Consider the following 21013-nt stretch of genomic DNA (forward strand, 5'->3'; position numbering starts at 1 on the left):
CGCACTAGTTAGCGCACCAAGCACAGAGGGCTCTGCTATCAGTCGGAGAGGAGATCACAAGTGGGCTCCTTCCCAAAGATACGGTAACTTAACTCTAATTAATTCATTTTCTAAGGCGACACACTGGAGAGCTGATCAATGCTCTGCCGTGAGGTCTGCCTTGCTGGGAGCCTGTCTCCTTCCCTTGATTTGCTCTCTGTGATGTGCAAGGCTGTAACCAGCATCACAAGACCTGGCTCAGAGGCTGCTCCTCTGCCTCAGACACAGCTAGTGGCATATCAGGAGTTAATTCCTGAGCTCGTTACACAACACCTGATTACAATTAGACTGATGCCTTTATAAGCAGCTCCTCTGGACTTAGGGCAGTGCTGCTGGATTTACATGAGGGGTCCTGGTTGTCAGCATTGGGGGAGGTTTGTGTTCCTGGATTGCTCTGGTGGTCCAGCACTCCCTGGGCAAGACTAGCATGGGCTGTATCCGAGGGACCTTCCTGAGCTACTGGACTCTTCACCTGGGCAGGACTTGCTTCTACCTGCTGAATCCTGCCCACAGAGGGAAAACAGGGCCTGATGTAAGTAATGTGTGGTGGTTGCTGAGTGATCCTGGGTTGGAGCGTGTTTGCCCTCTTGCTTGCCCTTGGACAAGGCTTGGGATGGAGGCTGGGAGGGGAGGGAGGCAGGCTGGCAGCCAGGAGGAAGGGGCAGTCTTCCATCCTTTGGCAGTGATGGAGGCCATTGCCCAAGCTTGGACGCTGGTCAGGCTTCATGGGTGGTGGTCTCCAAGCACTAGTCCATGGTCCCTCAGCTCCTGCCTGCCTCCATGCTGTGCCTTTCCTGGGGGTGTGCAGTGGCTGAAGAGCAAATAATTCAGGGACGGTGTTGTCAGCCCCTGGGCTCTGGATGGGTGGGTGCTTGCTGGTGTGTGCAGAGGATCAAAGATTCCCTTGGTTATGAGCAGACTCTCTAGTCATCCTCCTCTGCCCTGAACTGATGTGGGGAAGAGTGAAGCTGTGACTGATCCTTCCAGGGGACCTTTCTGGCTGGGCCAGGTCTGTGGAGGGAAGAGGATTCAGGCATCCTCGCTTCCCCTCTTGAGCTGCAAGACCCCCACTTGGGAAGCCCGGTGAGCATAAACCAGTGCACGCATTGCTCTTACGGGTCGGTGCTGATTTATGCCTGCTGAGGACCCCTCGCTGGTGCAGAGGAGGGAACAACCTTGCACATCCCGCTGGATAAGCATCTCGCCTCCCCACCGCAGGCCAGGCGCTGCAGCAGCTTCTCCAAGCCCCTCTCCGGCCTTTCCCTCTTCCAGCCTGGGAAAGCGCTGAAGGCTTGGCCTTCCCAGCTGCTGCGAGGTGTGCGCAGCCTCCGAGCGGCCTCGCCAACAACCCTGGGGGCTCTGCAGGGACCCCCCTCCCTCCCCAGCCTCCCAAATTTGCACAGCCAGCTGGAGCCTGGCCAGATAGACCCGGGGGGCTGAGATGCCACAAACTGACATCGGCAGAGTAAAATATGGCCTTGGTGGTAATCTGATAGAACTGGATGGCAATTTTGGGGGGGGGTGGGAGAAGGCGGGAGAGGGGAGGGAGAAGGAGGCATTGAAAATACAGTTTCTTTCAATGCATTGCTGGGAAGACCATTAGGAAAACCACTAGATTATTTTTCACATTCTTCAGTGCAAAACTACTGCGTTTTATGACCACTATCAATAACAGCTATCATATTACTAATGCTACAGTTGCCACATATATAATATTTAAATCACATTTGTGGCTGACAGAGACCTATGGATATTCTTGATCCCAACAGGCTATTACAGTTCATATCATGTCTGTCATATAAATATTATGAATCATTTCCCGCTATCTTTATGGGGGGCTACACTGACATTGTCAAAAAGGCTCTGGGTACTGCCAGATACTGGCTGCATATTTATATACACCTTATGTATATGTATGTGAATGGAGGGAGATTTATACAACAATCGTCAGTAATAAATGCCCACGATAAAACATATTATCTTCACACTTCATTTGCAAAATGCTTTGTATGCAGGCACTGGGAAAAGGCTAGCGGAGAAGGTGCTGTTGAAAGGGACTGGGTCACATCCGCAAGCAGGTGTAAATGGGCTCACTGCTGTGGAACGAGGCTGAGCAGCAGCAGCTGAGGCATCACCCTGCTGTGACTCCCACCAGTGGGTGACAGGGCAGGGTGGGAGCTCCAGCTGCTGCCAAGGCAGTGACCTGGGCTGTGTGCTGCTGATCCACCTCAGGTGAGGACTTGGCTCCTGCCCTGCTTGCTGGATGGGTGATGTTCCATGTGCTTTCCCCAAAGCGCTGTAATTCTCCGAGTTCATGTACTGCGTTTCATTTTCCATCAGTTAATGCTTTCTTTGCTGGTTTCCTTGGCAGTCAGACCCTGGCCTGGGTGATGAGAAGAAATAGAGAGATCCTCCAGGTGTTATAAAAGGCAGATCTAGACTTTCCATTTGCAGACTTTCTGCAAAGCAGTTGATTGAGCTACTGTCCCTGCAAACCAGGTGAAGCATGTTAAACCCAATCTGTCAGCAAAGCACAAGGGAGGAAACCTCCCCCAAGACTATTCAAGCCAGATCCAGACTAGAGCCAGGTGTGCTGAGACCTCACCCCCAAACCTGTTCTAACTGCTTGAACACTTTATTAAGACATACTCTATATGCAGAGATGGACAAGAACAAATGCAACTTTATGGCTTGGAAGTTAGGAGGTCTCTAATAAGCATTTAATGTCCTATTCTGAAGCAGCTGACAGTACAACGCAGTATTTCTGACTGTACAATATGTTATTTTATCTGAGCGGTCTCCAAAAGAGGAAAATGTGGTGCGTCTCTGCCTGTCCTTGGCGTGGGAATGCAGCTCTCCTACTCCAGCAGATCAAATAAATCATGTGCATTTCACTTCATAAACATCATCAGCCTGTTAAATGCTGCTGGGAAAAACAAAGCAGTGGCTTTCAATCTCCAGCACTTAAGGAAATGCCTCAGTTTTGAGTTTGTGCTGGATTGCAAGGGCAGTCCCTCTAGGAATGGGGACCCATCTTCTGCAGCTGCTTGGCTTTGCAAAGATGGTTTGTGGATTTGGTGGCAATGCTGACCAGCAAGAGAGTGCCGGCTGGGCATGTGCTTGGGGACTCTCCCTGCTTTCAGACTCTAGGGTACATGTGTAGTCCTGTGGCTGCTGGTCTGTCCTGGGAAGCCCTGCTGGGTCTCTTTACATCCCCACCAGATGCAGATGGAGCCTGGCCGATGCTGGGAAGCAAAGGCATTGAGATTTCCACCCTCACCCCTGAGAACATGAGGTAAGTCCTGTCCCGAAGACCTATAAGCCAGGTACCCCAGGTAGAAGAAGGCCCCATGGTGCTGGGTTGCTCTGGGGTGGCAGGACTGGTGGGGCTGTCCTGAGGCAGGTGGGAGGGTGCTCTGCCTGCTGCCTCTGAGGCCTGCAGTGACTTCAGAGGGAGCAGCTTGCTGGTGCTGAGGAGGAGACTGGTAGATGACCACCACCAGATGTGCATGAGTGGAAGGTGCCTTTTCCCCAGCCACGTCTGGTTTCATCTCATGTAGGCAGCCAGATTGGTAGGGTCACACGTAGCCTTCTTGGGGAAGGATGATGGGGCACTGAGCCCCATTCCCATCGGCACTGGTCCAGCTTGGCCTGTGCTGCTGGGACCCTAGTGTGGTTGCAATCCTCCTTGCTCCTGCATCAGGGCAGCTGTAGCCACCCATCTTGCCTTGACCCCAGGGAGAGGAGCCTGGCTGTGCTGGGGAGACAGAGCTCAGAAATGGCCCTGGGAGCTTCTCCATCTCTTTCCTCACTCACACTTTTTATTTATTCTTAAATTTGTAATAAAATGCAGCTGGGGAGGGAAATGCATACTTTTGCCTACTGTGTAAGAGGGTATGAAACAGGGAACCACAGTGGGTTTTGCTTTTGTCCCATCAGCTAATTCTGCATTGTGGAAAAGATGAGCTGAAATCACTTGGAGTGGGGGGAGGCATGGAGCTGTGATTTCCACATCCCCTTATTGGACCCAGACACCCAGTTCTCACCTGGATGTGTTCTCAGCTCTTGGTCTCCCAAAGCAACTCAGTGCCTCCCTCCTGCTGACACCCACAAGCACCCAAATCCCTTGGCCCCCAATGTCTCAAGCACATGTGGAGGTGATGGAGAGTGTGAGGGTGGAGAGAGAAGCTTTTGCCCACCTGGCTCAGCTGCTGCAGCAGTGAAATGCAGCCTGGGAGGTGCGTGCTGCTGCTGCATAAGGACCAGCCTGCCCTGCGATGTGCAGCTTGCACAGGACCAAGCAGAGCTGTGAAAAGCAGCATGCTTCCAGGTGTGCCTGTCTTGTGCTTGGGTTCTCCAGTGTCTAATAAGTTGTGGTTTTGGGCTGTGGCATTGCTCAGATTTGGGGGTCCACTAAAGGCATTCCCTCACGTGGAGCCTCTGGTGCCCAGCAAGGTGGCACGGCTGAGCTGCCCTGCAGGCTGGTGCCTCTAACTCATCTGACATCTATTTCCACGAAGTGTGAAGGAACGTGGTACCTACTTCATCAAACTGAGCTGGAATTGGTCAATAGGATTAAAAGTTGTTCAGGTGAGGACAGACAGACCCAAGTCACACCATTGCATAAGCTTTCATTCCTTAGGATCCCAGGCTAAAAGGTGTTTGTGTTACTCAAGGGCAGAGAGAATAAGAGCCACTTGAAGAGTTTTATGAGACAGCTGAGATGGTGTAGGACCTTCAAGCGTCCCTGCATCAAGCAGATGTACAAGCCAATGATCTGTAAAATTTATCTTGGGTCCCCCCTGCAATGATTGAAGTCCTTAGCTAGGAAGCACCATGCTGAAGCTAAGCACAGCATCAGGCAGCCTGGTGGAGCTTATTAAATTAATAGTGCATTAAAGAACTGGGGGGAGGTGGGCAGGGGGAAAAGGGAAAGAAAAGGTTTGTAACATCACAGAAATATCCTTACTACCTTCTGGCATCTTCAAGAAACGAAATGTGGGACTGTATCCAGCTGCCTTCTCTGGGGCAAAATTACTTTGGCTTCAGTGGGAGGTTTTACCCAAATAAGGACTGCAGGATCAGACCTGTTATTGTCACCGCAATTAACATGTAGATCCACATCTAACACGAACTGTTACAGGCTGGTTAGGGAGAAATTTTATTTGCTCTAAACTGCTTGGTGGGAGAGGAGCATGAAATGTACACCAGTTATGGTAATTTCATGTTTCAGAGGCTACAAAGGTAGATTTTCAGCTGTGGGTCTAATAACCCTGGTATCTGGTGTAACTATCAACCCAGGCGTGCTTTGGGATCCTGAGGTTTGGAGCCAGATCCCCGGCTCGTGCTCCGCAGTGGAGTAAGCTATCTACGCCGGCCGGCGGGCTATCGGGTTGCCTTGGACATGCTCGGATCCATAAAGGTCCACGCTTATCTCACACCGTTAGGGGACCAACGGGTCAGATGGCATCTGTGTGGTGCAGATGTGGGAGCCTGAATCTGCCCCAGCAAGGGGTGGGAGGGAGCAGCAAACTGCCCTTCAATGGGTTTTTCCTTATCGCCCGGGTGTGCTGAGGCACCACAGAGCTGCAGTTTCTGCTGAAAGTTTGTTTCTACCTTTTTTGTCATCAGGCAGCCACGAGATCTATGACTTTTTCCCGGCCAGCCCATGTGTTAAGGCTTTGGACCTGCTTTTTCTAACAACTCATTTCTTTTATATTCTTACGCATTTCCTTTTTTTCCCCCTTTTCTCCTAGGACTTAATGTAACTCAGCCATAAAAACTGAGCTGGAGATGAAACTTGGCATATAAGGTCCCAGCCTGGGAGCAAATGAAGTTACCAGTTATAAACACACACACCAAAATCTGTTTGGACATGCTGAAATTACAGGAGCAGAGGATAAAAAGGATCCAAGATGTTTTATTTTGCTCTAACTTCTGCAGCTCTGCGTGAGTGTCAGTTTGCAGCCACTTGCCTCTGACGCAAAATGGGTCCTCTTGGCATTTTTCTTGTTCCTGTTATAATTAAAGCCACTGAATTGCAATGCATCATTACTGCTCGGTGTGCCAGGGGTCTGGAGCTGGTCTGTACGAGGATCCGGAGGGGTTGCCAGCTGCGGGCCCCTCATTTCACAGTCTGTGTGTGTCTGCCCAAAAGTGGAGGCAAGGCCTGTCCCCTGGCAGATGCAAGCAGCAGAGCAGGCAGCTGTTGTGCGGGAAATCGGGTATTGGGGCCTTTTCTTGGCCTCTCCTGTGTGGATTTAGATACTATGGTGATAGGCAGCAGAGACGGATAGGTGCATACAGGTGATAGGGGTATGGCAATGAAAGATAAGGGACTTGCAGGAGGAGGTGCTAGACTGCTACTATTCATGCCATGAGACGCTTTGCCAATTCAAGAATAAATCACAGAAGATAAGAGGAGGCTCGGAAATGTTTCACAACCTCATCTGCCATGCGGAGTGCGGCGATGGGCTGCGGAAACCCTCGCACTTCGTGGCAACTTCTCCCCTGTGTCTGCCTTAAAGCAGCACCCTCGGAGCCTGGCACGATGCAGGGTCCTTGCTTCCCCCATCCCACCATCTGTGGGCCCCTGTGGCCTGTGCAGCCCCAAAGCCCAGCCCAGCCCTGATGTCATTTTGGGCTTCCTGCACGCCTGTATCCCTCGTTCCCTGCCCGTGTCCTCACTGCGTGTGGGTGGCTGCAGCCCCCGGACGGAGGGAGCCTGCTTGTTATGCACGTTACAGCCATCGAGAGCCAGGGTCGATATGATGCTTAATATGCTTCATGCATAGTAGAGTCGCTTTGGTCCATCAAGTCACTAATACACATTCGTAAAAGGCTGAGCACCATTTATTAAACGTGGGGCCGTGCTGGCGAGGGGAGGGGGCCGGGGCCCCGCTCTGCAGCTGCTGCTGGAAGCGGCCGGCGGTGGAGATGGGGTGGTACCCGGCGGGCTGCGATGGTGGCGGGAGGAGGTAAGAGTTTGCTCCCGGAGTTATTTGCTGTGCCTCCTTTATGGGAAATGAAAGAAACTGCGTTTCGAACAGCGACTGACTTGTGACACAAACCAAGAAAAGGGAAGAGCCGTGCAGAGCTCGGGCTCCTGCGGGGCTGGGGTCTGCGTGGCGGCTCGCGCGAGGCCTCCCAGCTTGGGCAGGGGCTTTCCAGCGCCCCCCAAGACCCCCAATCCCCCCTCCGCGGGGACCGGCCACCCCGACTCCCCCCGCAAGCGAGCCCGCCCGGCGCGGCCTGCCGGAGCCGCGCACAAGCGCCCGCGGGCGCTGAGCCCGGCGGCTTTTTCCACCCCAACGCTATTATTTTTTTTTTTTTAAAACTGATTTTTTTCCCCGCCCCGGGCTCGCAGCTGCGGCGGGGCGGGCGGCGCTGCGCGGGCGCGCAGGGGCGCGGCGGGGCGGTCGGGCGCTGCGGGGCGGTCGCGGCGCTCGCTCCCCCCTGCGCGGGCCCCGGCGCGCAGCGCAGCGCAGCCGACCCAAGTGCCGGAGTTACAGTGCTGGGAGTTTGCAGCAACTCGCGCCCGGCCGCGCTGCCTGCGCCGCCGCGGAGCCGCCGATGCGAGCCTGAAGCCTCCGGCCCCCCCTCTACTCCTCCCCTTGGGGTTTTTTTCCCCTGTGTGCGTGGTTTTTTTTTTTTTTCCGCCTCCCTTCCCCCCTCCCTCTCCCCCTTTCGCTTTGATTTCTCTCTCCTCCCCTGTGCGCGCCGTGTGTGTGTGTGTTTTTCGCCTCCGCCGCTCTTCACCAATCCTTTTGGCATGAGTTAAACACCAGCTATGGACACCAAACACTTCCTGCCGCTGGGTGAGTTTTGTTTCGAAAAGCTTCTTAATTCCTACGGCGCGGGAGGAAGGGGGGATTGGGGGGGGGGGGGAAAAGGAAAAGCGGCCGACCTCCCCCCTCCTCCCCTCCGCCTTGGCGGCGGCCGCGCCGGGCGGCCGGGGAAGGGGGCGGCGGGGGGATGCGCTGCGCCCCGGCCCCGCCGCGGGCAGGCGGCCGCCGGGGGGGCTCGGTGTCAGCGCCGGGGCATCGCCTGGGAAAGTGCGGGGGGGCCTGCGCTGGCTGCGCCCCGCTTTGTGCTCCGCTGGATTTATTTATTTCGGGTTTTCTTTTCCCTGCCGCCGGCTCGGGCGGAGGGGGCTCGGGCGGGCGGCGGGGCCGGGGGCGGCGGCGGAGGCAGCGGGGGAGCGGCGCAGCGGCGCCGGCGCAAGCGGCATTTTCAAACGGGGCAGCGGGAGCGGGGCTCGGCCGGGGGGGGGGGGGCCGCGGCTGCGGGGGGGCTCGGCGCCCGCGCTGTCCTCCCTCGGGTTTTCCCTTTTTTTCTCCCCCCTTTTCTCGCTCTCCACCTTCCTCCGGCGGCGACTGGGGCGCGCAGCCGAGCCGGGGGAAGGGGAGCGGGCAGAGCCGCCGTCCTGCCCTGCGGGTCGTCCTCCGGCCCGCCTGCAGCCTGCCGCCCTCCTCCTCCTCCTCCTTATTTTTTCCTTCTCCTCTTTTCTTTTTAGTTACATTTACAGTCTGTTTGTAGCCGGGTTTTGCCATCGTTTCAGGGGCTGAGTCAAGTCGTGGCTTGTAGGGGCAAATGCCTCCTTGTGTCGCGGCTCCAGCAGGGATATTCCAGAGCTCCGTGTTGGAGGCAGGGGAGGCAGCTTTCGCGGAGCAGCCGCCTGCCAAGTCCGGGAAAGGGGGGATCAGTCCTGCCACCTCCGCCCCGAGGCGCCGGTGATGGGCCGCGGCGGTGCCCCGAGCCCTGCCGAGCGACCTCTGCGCTCGGGCTTCTCCTGGCTTCGCGTCGGCACTCAATCTTTGTGTGTGGTTTTCTTAAGAATTGCAGTTTAAATCGTTCCTTTCTAGCAGCAGAATAAATACAAGCAGCGTCGCGGCCGCCGGGGCTGGCCCTGCCCACTGGGAGCGTTTCCGGGACCGCTGCGGCCGGGGGGCTCGGGCCGCGGGAGCCGGGTCCCCCTGGGGTTGGCCGCCCCCGAGCCGCCGGTCTCGCCGGGAGATAGGGAACGTGTTGACTTGTCCGAAGTTGCTGCCGAGTCTCAAAGCGTTTCACCTGCAGCGTCCGCCCCCGGATCGGTCCCGCTTTAAAGTCGGAGAGACTCGTTTTGGGTGGCTCAGGTGCAGGTGTCGGGAGTCCTCAAACGCAACCCGCCGCGGCAGAAAGTGCCATCTCCTGCTGCACAGCAGTGGTTCAACCCCGGGGGGTGGCTGCCTTCAGTATTTACGTTTCCTTGATGCCTCTCGTGGAAGAGGGAGTCCAAACCCCGGTGATACGGGCAGGCTCAGGTCCCTACATCCTCGCGTCTCCTCCCAGCCCCGAGCTCGCTCGATGCACCGTGGATGCTAAATAAAACGTCGAGTTATTAGTCATGTTGACTTTGACGGAGGAGGGAAGGGGGAGCGGGTGTCACCTTGCTGCGGTCTCGGGTAGGGATTTGCACACTGGTGCAAATGAAAAACAACTGATTTATCTGCTCGTTTCTCAACGCGTGCGTGGCGGGGAGCGAGAGGATGCCAGGATCATCGGTTTAGCGGAGCATCCAGGGGAAAGACAGCGCTGGGGGGGCCGGGGGGGGGGATTGTAACGCAGCATCACTTGCTTGTTAGCAGCCTTGGTGCTTGCGGGAGCTGTTTAAAACGCGCCATCCGGGTCTGAACCCGCTGCGTGTTGTGCTGCTGCAGAAACGGCTCCCAAACTTTATCCGCTGGCCTGTGGTTGCTGGTTGCTGGAGAAACTGTGCTTTTGTTGTAAGGTCGGTGGGTCCCGGAACGGGAGGTTTGGGTCCCGCTCGGCGCACGGGAGGCAGGTAGAGCCCGAAAGCGAGGGGAGCCTCGGGGGTGCCGGGGGGCCGGGGCCTCACGCTGCAGCGCGCGAGCGTCTCGCCAGCCCCGTCCCGCTCGGGGTGCCGGCTGGGAGCTGGCGTCCGCAGGCAGAGAGGGGGAAAATCGTGAGGCCGGTGCCGTTTCCGTTCTCCTCGCACGCCAGCAGGGGCCGGAGCAGCGAGCAGCAGCAGCCGGGGGCCGCGCTCGGGCTCCGCTGCGGCGAGGCCCCGGCAAAATCTCGGCTGGGTTTGGCCTCGGAGGGTGACGGCGCGGAGGTGCCGGGCAGCCCTGCCCGCGGCGCGATTCGGATCCCCCTGCCGAGGTCGCGGGGGGAAGCGGGGCCAGCTCGGGGCACTTGTAATAGTAGGATCTCGTTCGGCTGCTCGTCTCCGGAGCCGGGGGCAGATGCCAGGCAGAGGCTGTCCAGAGGACGCCGCATCCCCGTGCGTCCCCGTGCCCTGGCGAACGTCCCCAGCCTGTTCCCGGGAGGCCTTTGGCGGCCAGGCCCCTCCGCCCGCGGTCCCATCTCCCGGCGCACGGGCTTCCCCGCGGATGCCGGAGCGGCCGCGGGTCGAGGCTCATAAACACCTCGCGGTCCAGCAGCCGCCTCCCGAGCAGCCGTCTGGGGCTGCAGAGCTCCCTTTTGCAAGGTCTTAAATGATGAGGGACGTCTCGTTGCTTGTTCCTCGGGGGGGCCGTGCTGTCCCGAAGCTGCCGGGGGGGGGGGGTCCCCCTCTGGATGGGGGGCAGCAGCGAGGCGAGGGCTCGCTCAGGCCAAGGTGGTGGTGGGTGCGGGAGCCACCAAGGGAGACGGCGTCTTCGGGGCGCCGTGCTTTCACCAGGGCTCGCGCTGGCCGCTGGAAACCTATTCTTGCTGCTTTTCGTTCTTCTGCCCTGAGGAGGTGGTGGGTGCTGGGGGAGGGAGGGGAGCGGGTGGGCTGGGGATGCCCCCCCCCGCCATGGGTCAGGCTCTTGGGGGGAAGCAGCAGCTGATGGGCGTCCGGAGCCGCCTGCTCCCCTCCTGGAGGTCCCTTTGCTGGTTGCGACCTCCGCGAGGTCCCTCCGCCCTCCGCCCTGCCCCGGGGTAGCGGCATCTTCACCGAGGAGGTGGATGCTCTGCCTCCTCGCAGGCCAGTCGCAGCCCGAAAAACCCCGGGGCGGGTGGGAAGGAGCACGCGGCGGCTGGGCCACCCCCGGCCACCGGCAGCAGCTTTGGGAATTCGAAGCTGGTAGGAAGAGCTGCAGGGAGAGAAGTTGTGGAGCGCGGGGAAGGTGGCACCGCTGGCCCGGGCGTCCCTGCGAGGACAGGGAGATGCCGTGACCCGCGTCTGGACCAGGCTTAGCAGCTCCTTGGGGTCGCGGGTGACGGGCAGGATCAGGTCCCTGCAGGAGCAGGAGGTGAAGTGCAGCGAGTTTTCTGCTCTTTCTCGCTAAGGTGTGATATAGGGCTTGACCTCTCCCCGTCGACGCATGCAAAACGAGCCGGAGAGGAATTTTTGTCTTTATCCGAATCTTGGCTGTGACAGTTGAATAAATCCTCTGAGAGGCCGTGAATTTACTCCACGTCGCCCTGCTGCGTTTGAGAGCGCGTCTGTACTTCTCGTATTTAGGGCATTTTATTTATTTAAAAGCGAGCGGGGGAGAAAGCCGCAGAATTTTAGTTATTCATTGCAAATATTATTATTGGCATTTTGCTCCTGTTGGAGGAAGAAAAAAAAAAAAACGAGGGGGGAATCAAAACATTTCACTGGAAAATACACCCTGGCTCCGTTCCACCCATATCTCGATCGCGAAAATAAATGTTTATTAAGAAACGGGTTAAAAACCTTTCTGCTGGAGTGTTGTCTTCGGGGAGCAGGGCGGATTCCAATAAGCCGGGCTCCCGCCTGGGATTTTTTTATTTTTGCAGGACGGCTGAGAAAACAAGCGAGCGGCAGCGCGGGGCAGGGTGCCGGGCTGCCGGGTGTCCCCAGCCGAGGCCACCCCGGGTGGGTGCCGGTGGAGGGTGCTGCACCGTCCCCAGGACCGTAGCTGAGGTCCGGGTAGCCCCGTGGCACGGAGCATCCGTGCATCCTCCGGCGGAGCGGTGCTCGGCTGCCGGCGCTCGCTTGCGCGCAGGATCCGGCCCGGCGATGCCGTAATTGCTTCCGAAAAGGCCCAGGTGGGCTCTCCGGCTCGGCCGCGCCGCGGAGCGACGGGGGAAGCTGCCTGGGTGGCTTTATTCTAATTGGTTTTGTCAGGAGTTGCTGTATTTTATTACGTTTAAAGACTAGACTCCGGCATAACTTTGAACGCTTGACACGCACATAAAAAGCGGCTTTCTGACGTTTTCCTCTTTGCTCGTCTTTTATTTTATTCCTCCCCTCTCCTCCTCCTCCTCCTGCTGCCGCTGCTCCTAGGGAAGCGCGTGCGGAGGGAGGGCAGGGGGGAGCGAGGGGCGGCCGTGCCCCTCCCAAGGCGGCTCAGGCATCGAGGCAGCGCGACGCAGATGAAATGATCTTGCAAATAAGGATTTCAAAGCCCAGCCGGAGGATCCCGCGCGCCGAGCCGCCCCGGCTGCTCGTGGGTTTTCAGGCAGAAGCAGCTCGGCCTCGGAGAACGCCCCGCTGCCCCAGTGGAAGTGGAGGACTTGCCTTCTCTGAGCACGTTTTGCTTAAAAAAGGGGGGAAAAAAAGCAAAGTACAGAAAATCAGTGCAACAACCTGAGTTTTTATTTTGAACAGACCGAGCGTTTCAAAATGGAGGGTGTTTTCTGAGATAAACGGGGAGAACGATCCCCTCACTGGGGAGGGAAGAAAACCATCAAATTAAGCCCCAACACGCCTCTCCCCCTTTGAAATGTTGTTTAACATGGAGTTAAGAAATAATCCTGTTCAAACAGACCACTCGTAAGCATAAAATGGCTTTTTTTTTTTTTTTTTTTTTTTTTAATTCTGATCTACAGTAAAAGTTTCCAGGTTGCCCCTTGAGGCTGCGGTTCTGGCCGCAGCCCAGTTCACGACGGGGGCCGAAGCCGGGGAAGCCGAGGCCCGCGGCGGAGGCGGCAGCGAGCATCCCCTCGCCCCCAGCCTGGGGGAGAGCTGGACCCTCTGGGAGTCCTTTGAGCATCCTGCCGCTCTGCGACCGACCGACCGAGCTGCTTTTTGGCCTGGGAGCGGGGAAAGGCTTGCAAAGGTGGTCTGCGTGCGAGCCAGGTGCTCCGAAACCCGAGGCAAGAGAGAAATGTCCTCAATATGTGTTTTATTAAGCATCCGGCACAGGATGCTCTCTGGTCCTGCACTGGTCTGGCGGGAGGTGATGCCTCCCTCCGCGAGCCTCGCGCCCCGCGGGAAACCCCCGTGGTTTGGAGGTTTTGGTGGTCCCCGGTTGTTTGGTGGTCCAGCCGGTGGCTTTGGTGGTCCGCGGCATCAGAGGGAGGCGGCGGGGCTGCGGCTGGTGGCAGCCGGGGCTCTTCGGCGAGGATGCTGCTGCCGCTGTGGCTCCTTCGTGGCCCGCGGAGGTGGTGGGAGATGTGCGGGGACGAGGCTGGAGCGGCTTTTCCCAGGTGCCCCTGTTCCCCTCCTCGTTTTTAATAAGCTTTTTTGCAGCAAGTGGAAGGAAAAGCAGCTCTGGCAACTTGTGTGGCTAGTTGCTTGCTCCGGGGGCTTTGAGGGCCACGCGAAGGCCCCAGCGGGCTCGACGTGGTGGCACGGCAACCCGTTGCAGGCAGCGGTCAGGTTCCTTGTTGCTGCGGGTTTGAGTCTCATGCAAGCCGCGACCCTCAGCGAGCACCGCAGAGCGAGGAGATGAAGGGTGCAGCCCTGCTATCTGTGGCCGATAAAACAGTGACGGCATTCCCGTCTGCTTGTTAGCTTCGTGTCCCCTTCGCGTTTGTGAAGTTTGGCTTGCTTCAGCCCTTGCAGCCCCCGGCTGCGGGGTGCTCGGCGTGCAGGCAGCCCCGTTCGGTGGTCGTTTCTCCGGTTTTGGCCCGGCCCATAAGTGCTGGCCGGCTCCGCCGTGGGCTCCGCGGTCAGCTCTGCTCGCGGGCAGCACATCTCTGCCGAGCACGTCGTGCCGGAGATGCTCCCTTGCGCCTCGGCTTTTAATTTAGTTTCCTGCCTCTCTCTTATTTCTTTGTATTTTCTTAAAGATTTCAGCCCGAGTCGCGAGCAGCGGGGTGGCGGGAGGTGCCGCTGCAGCCGGGCGGCCCCGCGCGTGCGTGCCTCGCAGACGGCGAAATTGCACCCTAGAGTTATAAAGCAATTGTCTAGCTCAGCAGCAGAATGAGCATGAAATGGTGCAGAAAGCAACTAAATAAAATTGGGTAAGGCAGATGCATGAAAATAATGACATCTCCGTGCCGTAGTTGGCCGCGCTTGCTCCCTTTCTCGCACGCGCAGATAAAGTTTTATAACGGATCTGGCGTTTATTCTCCCAGAAACTCTCCTGAAATGGAAACGCGCTTTCGTTTGGCACCAGCCCTCTCTCCTTCCTTGGGAAAAGATGGGCTTCGGGTGAGCTGGCCTCTCCCCCGCCTCTTCCCGGCTCCCCCGTCCTCTTCTCCCGTTTTTGTTTTCCGAGCTGCGCGTTCGCGCTCGGCCGAGCACCGAAGCGATAACCTTGGTGGCCGCGGTTCCCTCTGCCGTGGCGCAGCGCGGGGCTCGGGGGCTGGGTCCGCGGGCAGCGGCGCTCCGGGATGCCATCCCGGCTCGTGTCCGCTTCCGTGCGCTCTCTCCTTTTTTTCCTCCCGGGCTGGACGTGGTCGGCTTTCAGGATGGGCCGCGTTTCGCCGGCGCGGAGCTGCAGCCCCGGCGCGCGGAGCGGGGACGTGCACGCGTGCGAGCATCAGTGCGACGGCACAAATCGGGCCCCGAGTGAAAGGCTGCGGGAGTCCGGAGGACTCCCCCCAAATGCAGGGACCCCAAGCAGCTGCTTCCAGCCGGCGTGTCCCGTGGCGAGGTGCCCGCGCTGCCGCAGCACCTTGGCCGGCGGCGGGGCCCCGGGAGCAGCAGCTCGCTTTGCCCGCGGAGGGCGGCTTCGGCGGGCGGAGGCGAAGCCAGCGTGATGCCCGACCAAACCCCCCTTTGCGAGTTAATAAGTGCATCGGGCCGCCTCCGTGATTACCGGCGTGGGAATCGTGGGTGCATCAGGACTCGAAAGCGAGCGACCCGGCCCCGCAGCCTGGGCCCGAGCGGGAGGCACCGGGGATCCCGCGGATGCGGCCGCCTGCCTCGGACCAGGCAGCTCCGTCTGCATCGACTTCATCGAGCCGGTTCAAGATCGCTTCGGTTTAACTAGGGGCCGAGATTGACCCGTGGCGATGTGCTGACTTTGTCACTGAGACGGCACCGCGGCCGGGGTGGCGCGAGGGAGCCCGTGGGCGATGCCTGCGAGCGGTGAGCGATGCTTGGTGGGGGGCTCGGAGTGATGCCGGAAGCTTTTCCGACTCTTCAGTGCGTGTTTTGCCGTGAAAAGGTGAAATCCAGAACGTACCTTAAAAGAGCGCTAGACAAAAAGACTTTCCGTCCCGGTTCTTGGCCCCGCCGGTAGCTGCCGAGCAGGAATGTTATCCGGAGCTATTCATCACGGCAATTATTTTATTAAGAGTACACAGTGTGCTTGGGAGCTGGAAGAGAGGGAGCTTTGGGAGGTTTTCAGCATTATAAATACCGCTCGATTACATCACCCCGCTTTTAAAAAACGGCGTGCGAAGCCCTGGCACAAGAGGGCTCGCCGGCAGCCCTGGCACGCCGGGCGCCGCGGCCCGACGGAGGCTGCAGGGCACCGAAACGGGCTCCGGTATTGCAGCAGCGGCCCTGCTCCCGGGCTAAAGTCCGGGGTGGGAAGGTGCCCAGTGGCCTTTTCACGGCTTGGAGACCTTGAATGGTGGCACAGCCATCTCCCCTGCTGCCCCCGGGGGACCCTGTGTCCCCGCGAGGGGCGGGCGTCGCTTCGCGGCATCCCCAGCGATGGGAAGGGGATATCCAAAAGTACCGGCTGGAGCCTCGGCTGATGCTTTTTGGTCTCCTGCGTGCTATATTTTGCCTCTCTCTTCACGCACTTGGGTATCTGGGGGATGTCATTGCAATATCTTCGCCCTTATTCCTTCTGCCCCTTCCCTTTCTTTTTTCTTTTTTGCAATTTTTTTTTTGCTTTTTTGGCAATATTTTTTGCAATTTTTTTGCAATGTTTTGGCAATATCTTTTGCAATTCTTTTGCATTTTTTTCTGCAAGGCCATTAGTGGATTTTTTTGCATTTCTTCCCTGCGCGGGCGCCTGCGAGTGTCTCTTGCCCGGGGTGGGTCCCCCGTGGGGCCGCCCGGACCCGCCACGCTGCCCCACGTGCGGATCCCGGGGCTCGGCGCGGGCCAGCATCAGCACGGACGAGAGCACGAGCACGGCTGTGGGGCAAGGCAGTGGGTTTTAAGCCTGTCCCCGAACCAAAGGGCTGTCCAAGCCCCTGCACAGGGACTTTTGGGGGTGTGTGGCTGGGGAAGGGGGCTGCCCCATTGCGGCACAGCCACGGGAAGCGATTCCAGGGCGAGAAGTTCCCCCGCGAAGCCTTTATTGCTGGGCAGCGCTCGGTTTGTTTTGTTTATCATCCGCTCGCTCGGCTCTGGAGGCATGCCCAGATTTCTCCAGTTCTGCGTGTGTGGATGTGTGATTTATTAGGATTCAGGGTTGTTTTTTTTTTTTCCTGGTTTAATTTCACTTCCTCAACCTGACGGGCTAGTTGAACAAACTTCTTTCGGATGATTTCCTCTATCGTTTTAAAAGGATGCCCCAAAATTATAATAATAATAATAATAATAATAAAAAAAACGTTGCAGCATGGTTGACAATTAAAACGGCTTGGTGTGTGCGAGCGGGACGCTGAGACGTGGAGCTTGGCCAGTTTGAAGCTTTGGTTCCCTCTTTGATGTGACCAGTTCTGCAGCAATCGGGAGGAGAGGGGGGAAAAAAAATCCCTGTAAGCAGCGGTGGAAGATGCAGCTGCAGCGTGCCGAAGCCGGGGCGCGGGGAGGCGAGGGCAGAGCACTGCAGCCGCTTCCCGCTCCCTTCTGCCCTGTTTTACTTTTCTTTTCTTTTCCTTCCTTTTTAATGACCTGGGTTTCACAACGACGTTCCCGCTTGTGAAATAGGGGGGTGGGATTTTGGCCGGGGTGGTTTCTGGGGCTCGGCGCGGGGAGGCCCAAGTGCCGTGCGGGTGATGGAGACGAGGGAAAGCTTCCTCCCCGCCCGCGTCCCAGCCGCGAAAGCACGGCCGAGGGGAAGAGTGAGGTTCCCCCGGGGAGCAGCGGCGATGAAAAGCCTCTCTCTCTTTTACAAAGCGGCGAGGGAAAAGACATGTGTCTAATCCTCCGAGAGGAGAAAGGGAGAACATCGCTGCGTGTCGCAGCCGCATCCCGCGGGAGCCGGGATGCTCCTTCGCTGGGGCCGATGCTCCCGCGGGGCCGGGGCCGGCCGCGCTCGGGGAGAGGCGTGCACAGATTTATTTATTTATTTTCCCCCTTTTTCCCTTTGGCTCCGGGGCAGGAGCAGGCTGGGAAGGGGGAGCAGCCGGGGCGAGGAAGGTGGCTCGTCCAGGGGGCTGTTGCTGCTTTGAGCCGCTGTCCAAACTGAGACCACCTGGTTGGCTTTATCGTCGCTGCGGCTGATGATTTATTTTCCGGCAGGCCGTGCCGTGACTTGGTACCAAAAAACAACGCGGGCCGAGGCGAGGAGGTGCCGGGCCGGGCGGGCATCCTCGCACGAGCACCGCGGCTTCACCCGCTCCCTCGCAGGTGCCTGCGTCTCCCCGGGCCCCGCGACGGCTCACCGCCGCCGGCGACGTCCTCGTTACGCCGGGATCGATGAGCTTCCGCTCCACGAAGCAAAGCAAAACACCCCACGAACAAACCCCAAACCACAGGTTTGGAGAGGAAATGCTTTCGGAGAGAAATCTGCGCTGGGGCGGCGGCGTGAGCCGAGGTGGACGCGGCCCCGGGGGCTTCGTGGTGGCGGGGTCCCGGCGTGAACACCGGCTCCTCGGCTGCCGCTGCCGGCAAGAGCTCATGAGCGGAGCCCGACCGGGCTCCCAGTGCCGCCGCTGCTGCTGGGGGGAAAAATAAATGGATAAATAAAGCTGCTGCAGGGAAACGTTTGCAAAGCTGCGGGCTGGGAGCACACGCTTCCTTTGCAAGCTCAGCTTTGCACGGGGTTTTGCAGCGCTCCGGTGCCGCCGGAACCGCCCGCTGCAGAGCCCAGGAGGCCCCGGTGCCGCCGTGCCGCGGGCTGCGCTCTCCCGGGAGCAGCGCTCATTTAAAGCGACCTATAACTAAGCCTGGCTGGCTACCGCCGGGTGCTGAGTGCAGCCCGGAGCAGACGGCAGGCTCCCTTCCCGGGCCGCGCGGTCCCTCTGGAGCTGCTGGGGAGCATCTGGGTCCTGCATCGGCGGGGGGGCCCAGGCGTCCTGCGCTGGTGCTCGGCCGCGAGCAGGAACCGAAGCAGTGGGGAAGCGTCCGTGGCACGGCTGGATTGCGTTTTGCGGGAGCAAAACGTGTTGGTGGCGGCGCTGCTTGGGGTCGCGGGGTTTATCGGGAAGATGCGAGCGTCCTTGCACCGAAAGCCGGAGGAGAGGCAGGGGCACCTCCTCTGCGGGAGGTGCTGCTTGTCCCCGCTGCACGTGGGGAAACTGAGGCACGGGGTGGTTTTTGGGGAAGGCTCCACGCTCTTGCACCAGCTTCCACCTGTAATCCCAGGCCTCGTGCCGAGAAAACCCAGCGAGCCGTGAGGTCCCGCAGCTGCTGCTCCGGCCGTGCCCCGATGCCGGCCCCCGGCTCGCCCGGAGCTGGGCTCGGACGACGGCTGCTCGCGCCCTCCCAGCAAAGGGCAGATCTGCTGAGCCGACGGAAAAAACCCAACCCAGTAACACCAGGAAGAAATGTTGGTGTGTCCGGGCGGATTAGGCGAGACTCCCCGGTCGGATTCCTCCGCAGGGAGGTTCTCGCGCTGGCACCGGGCCACCAGCCGGGCCGGCCGCATTTCTCCCGGGTTCTCCTGCCGTTTGGGGACTGCACTTTGGCCTGAAGAAAATATGTATTTTTAACTCGGTTGGGCCTGAAGCTCCTCTTGGCTTCTGGCTGCTTGGCTTTCTCCTGGCCCGGCCCGCGCCGAGGTGGCTGCTCTAAACGGTGAGGGCCAAATCCTGCAGCCTGCACGGACCCCGGAGGAGGAAGCGATGGAAGGGAAGGTTTGCTCTGGTGCGAGAAAAGATAGTTCAGGGATTTGTCGCCTTCGCCCAAAATAGGTGGTCGGGCAGCGGAACAGCCACCACGGGGTGTTTCAGAGCATGCAGTAGCGGCGGCGGAGACGCTGAACATGGGCAGCGAGAAAATCCAGTGCTGGGCTGGGAAGGCTCAGCGGCTCCCGCGCCGGGTCCGGCCCGTTGGCATCACAGCGGGAATTTGGCCGGGAATTTCCGCCGAGGGCTCAGGCGTCATTGCTGGACGAGCAGGACGGTCCCGTGGTTCGCTCTCGTGGTCGAAGCAAATAAACGGCAGCCGGCCGCGGCGTTATCCGCAGCACGCGCTCGGGAAGAGTCCCGCTGAATATTGTTTCCTCGCTGAGTTTTTTTTCCCCGTTGTCACTCGCGCACGTGTTTGTTGTTGTTGGCCGGCCCCGGCGGCCTCGGTCTCTCGCGGTGGCCCCGGGGAGCCGGCCGGTGCTGGGCCGGGCCGGCGGCGGTTCGTCACAGCCGCTTCGTGGCACGTGCGGGTTCGCTCTCGCGGAGCCGTTCGAGCAAGCTGGCTGTGCAGGGCCGTTCCGGGAGGGTCGTTACCGCGGGGCTGCTCGTGCTCGGCGGAGGGGAGCTGGCACGGCCGTGGGTGATGCTGGCCGCTCCCCCAGGAGGGACGTGGGTTATTTGGGGTGGCCGCGGGAGGGCACGTGCTGGGAGGGGGGGCCTGGGTGCTCGCGTCCCCCGCGTCGGCAGTGCAGAGCCCTCGCCGAGCTCGCCGCACCGGTGCTCCTGCACTTCGGTGCCTGCCGAGCCAGGTCGCGGCTTAAAGCTGCGCTCAGAAGGGCAAAGTCTAGCTAACGAGCTAATGGCAATTAACTAACTCCTCGGCACTTTACGAATATTAACTAACTGTTTTGCTGCGAGCGAGGTCTGCGCGGGTGGCGACTCCGCTGCGGCCCCGCGGTGCGGAGGAGCCGCGTGGCCTCCCTCGAGGAGCATCAGCGCCGGGGTGCGACGAAAGCCAGGGCTGATCCTGCTCCTCCGGGAACGGCCGGAGCAAACCGAGACCGCGGGCTTGGGAGCCCGAGCATCTCGGGTGTCCGCCTGTCCGTCCGCCTGCTCGGTCCCTGGTCAAGCTTTTTGGGGGGGACAACATTGGTTCTGGTAGCCTTGGTGAACACCTCCCTCGGGGTGATGTGGCGTCTGCTGGTTTTGCCGCTTTTGTCCCCAGAAGCAGCAGCCACCGGTCCGTGGCGTGCTCGGGGCGGCGGAGGCTTCGCGGAGAAAGGGGCCCTGTGCGAGGGCTTGGGCCGGCGCCTTTGCCCCCGATAGAGGCGGGCGGCAGTATTTATGCAGGTACATTTATTTTTAAATCCCCGCGGAGCGAACGGTTTGGCTTCGGTGGTTCCTGTTTGTTTGCTTATTTACTTTTTTTGGTGGCCTGAGAAGCTCGTAGAAATGCTTCAAGTGGCAACTTGCTTCAGCTGCTGTTTGGGGAGGGAAGGCTTCAAAGCTCAGAGGCCCATTGTGCGAGCGGAGCTAATTTTAGGCGTCTGATCTTAAAATAGATGAAAGGGAGGGGAAAAAAAAAAAAGAGTCCTTTCCCCCCGGGCCAAGGGAAAATGTGTGCCGACGCTGGCTGACCACCTGCGAGGTGGCCCCAAGGAAGAGGCACCGCTGACGGCAGCCAAAGTCAACACGGGAGGAGGTTAGAGCCGCTCGCTGCTGGCAGCCGCTGCCACCAAAGGGCACCGGCGAAAGCAAAGCGGGGACGCGGCAGAAGTTACCCAGCCTTGGTGGGGCACCCGTGGCCACGTGGACCTCAGTGGTTGGGGTAGTTGGCTGCCTGCTGGATGCAGGCTGAGGACCGAGGGCTCTTGGGGATGCTCGCAAGCATCCTCGAAGCCTTTTCCCTCCGCGGTCGCCCCGGAGGGTC

At 59.2% G+C, this 21013-nt stretch overlaps 1 protein-coding gene across 4 annotated transcripts in view; it reads left to right on the forward strand.

Annotated features, from left to right (window-relative positions):
* Positions 1-464: 464 nt before the first annotated feature.
* RXRA (retinoid X receptor alpha) overlaps positions 465-21013 on the forward strand; it is a 122265-nt gene continuing 101716 nt past the window's right edge. Inside the window, exons 1-2 of one of the 4 annotated variants that reach the window (XM_064523850.1) lie at positions 3079-3334; positions 5796-5988. In XM_064523850.1, the coding sequence (XP_064379920.1) occupies positions 5955-5988 (34 nt within the window). In that variant the 5' untranslated portion in view covers positions 3079-3334; positions 5796-5954. Of the gene's footprint in view, positions 572-3078; positions 3335-5795; positions 5989-7482; positions 7857-9409; positions 9483-21013 lie in introns of those variants that run through there. The other 3 variants (XM_064523852.1, XM_064523851.1, XM_064523849.1) reach the window with 3 other exon arrangements.

The sequence above is a fragment of the Dromaius novaehollandiae genome, chromosome 20 (assembly GCF_036370855.1).
Source record: "Dromaius novaehollandiae isolate bDroNov1 chromosome 20, bDroNov1.hap1, whole genome shotgun sequence".
Lineage (NCBI taxonomy): Eukaryota > Metazoa > Chordata > Aves > Casuariiformes > Dromaiidae > Dromaius > Dromaius novaehollandiae.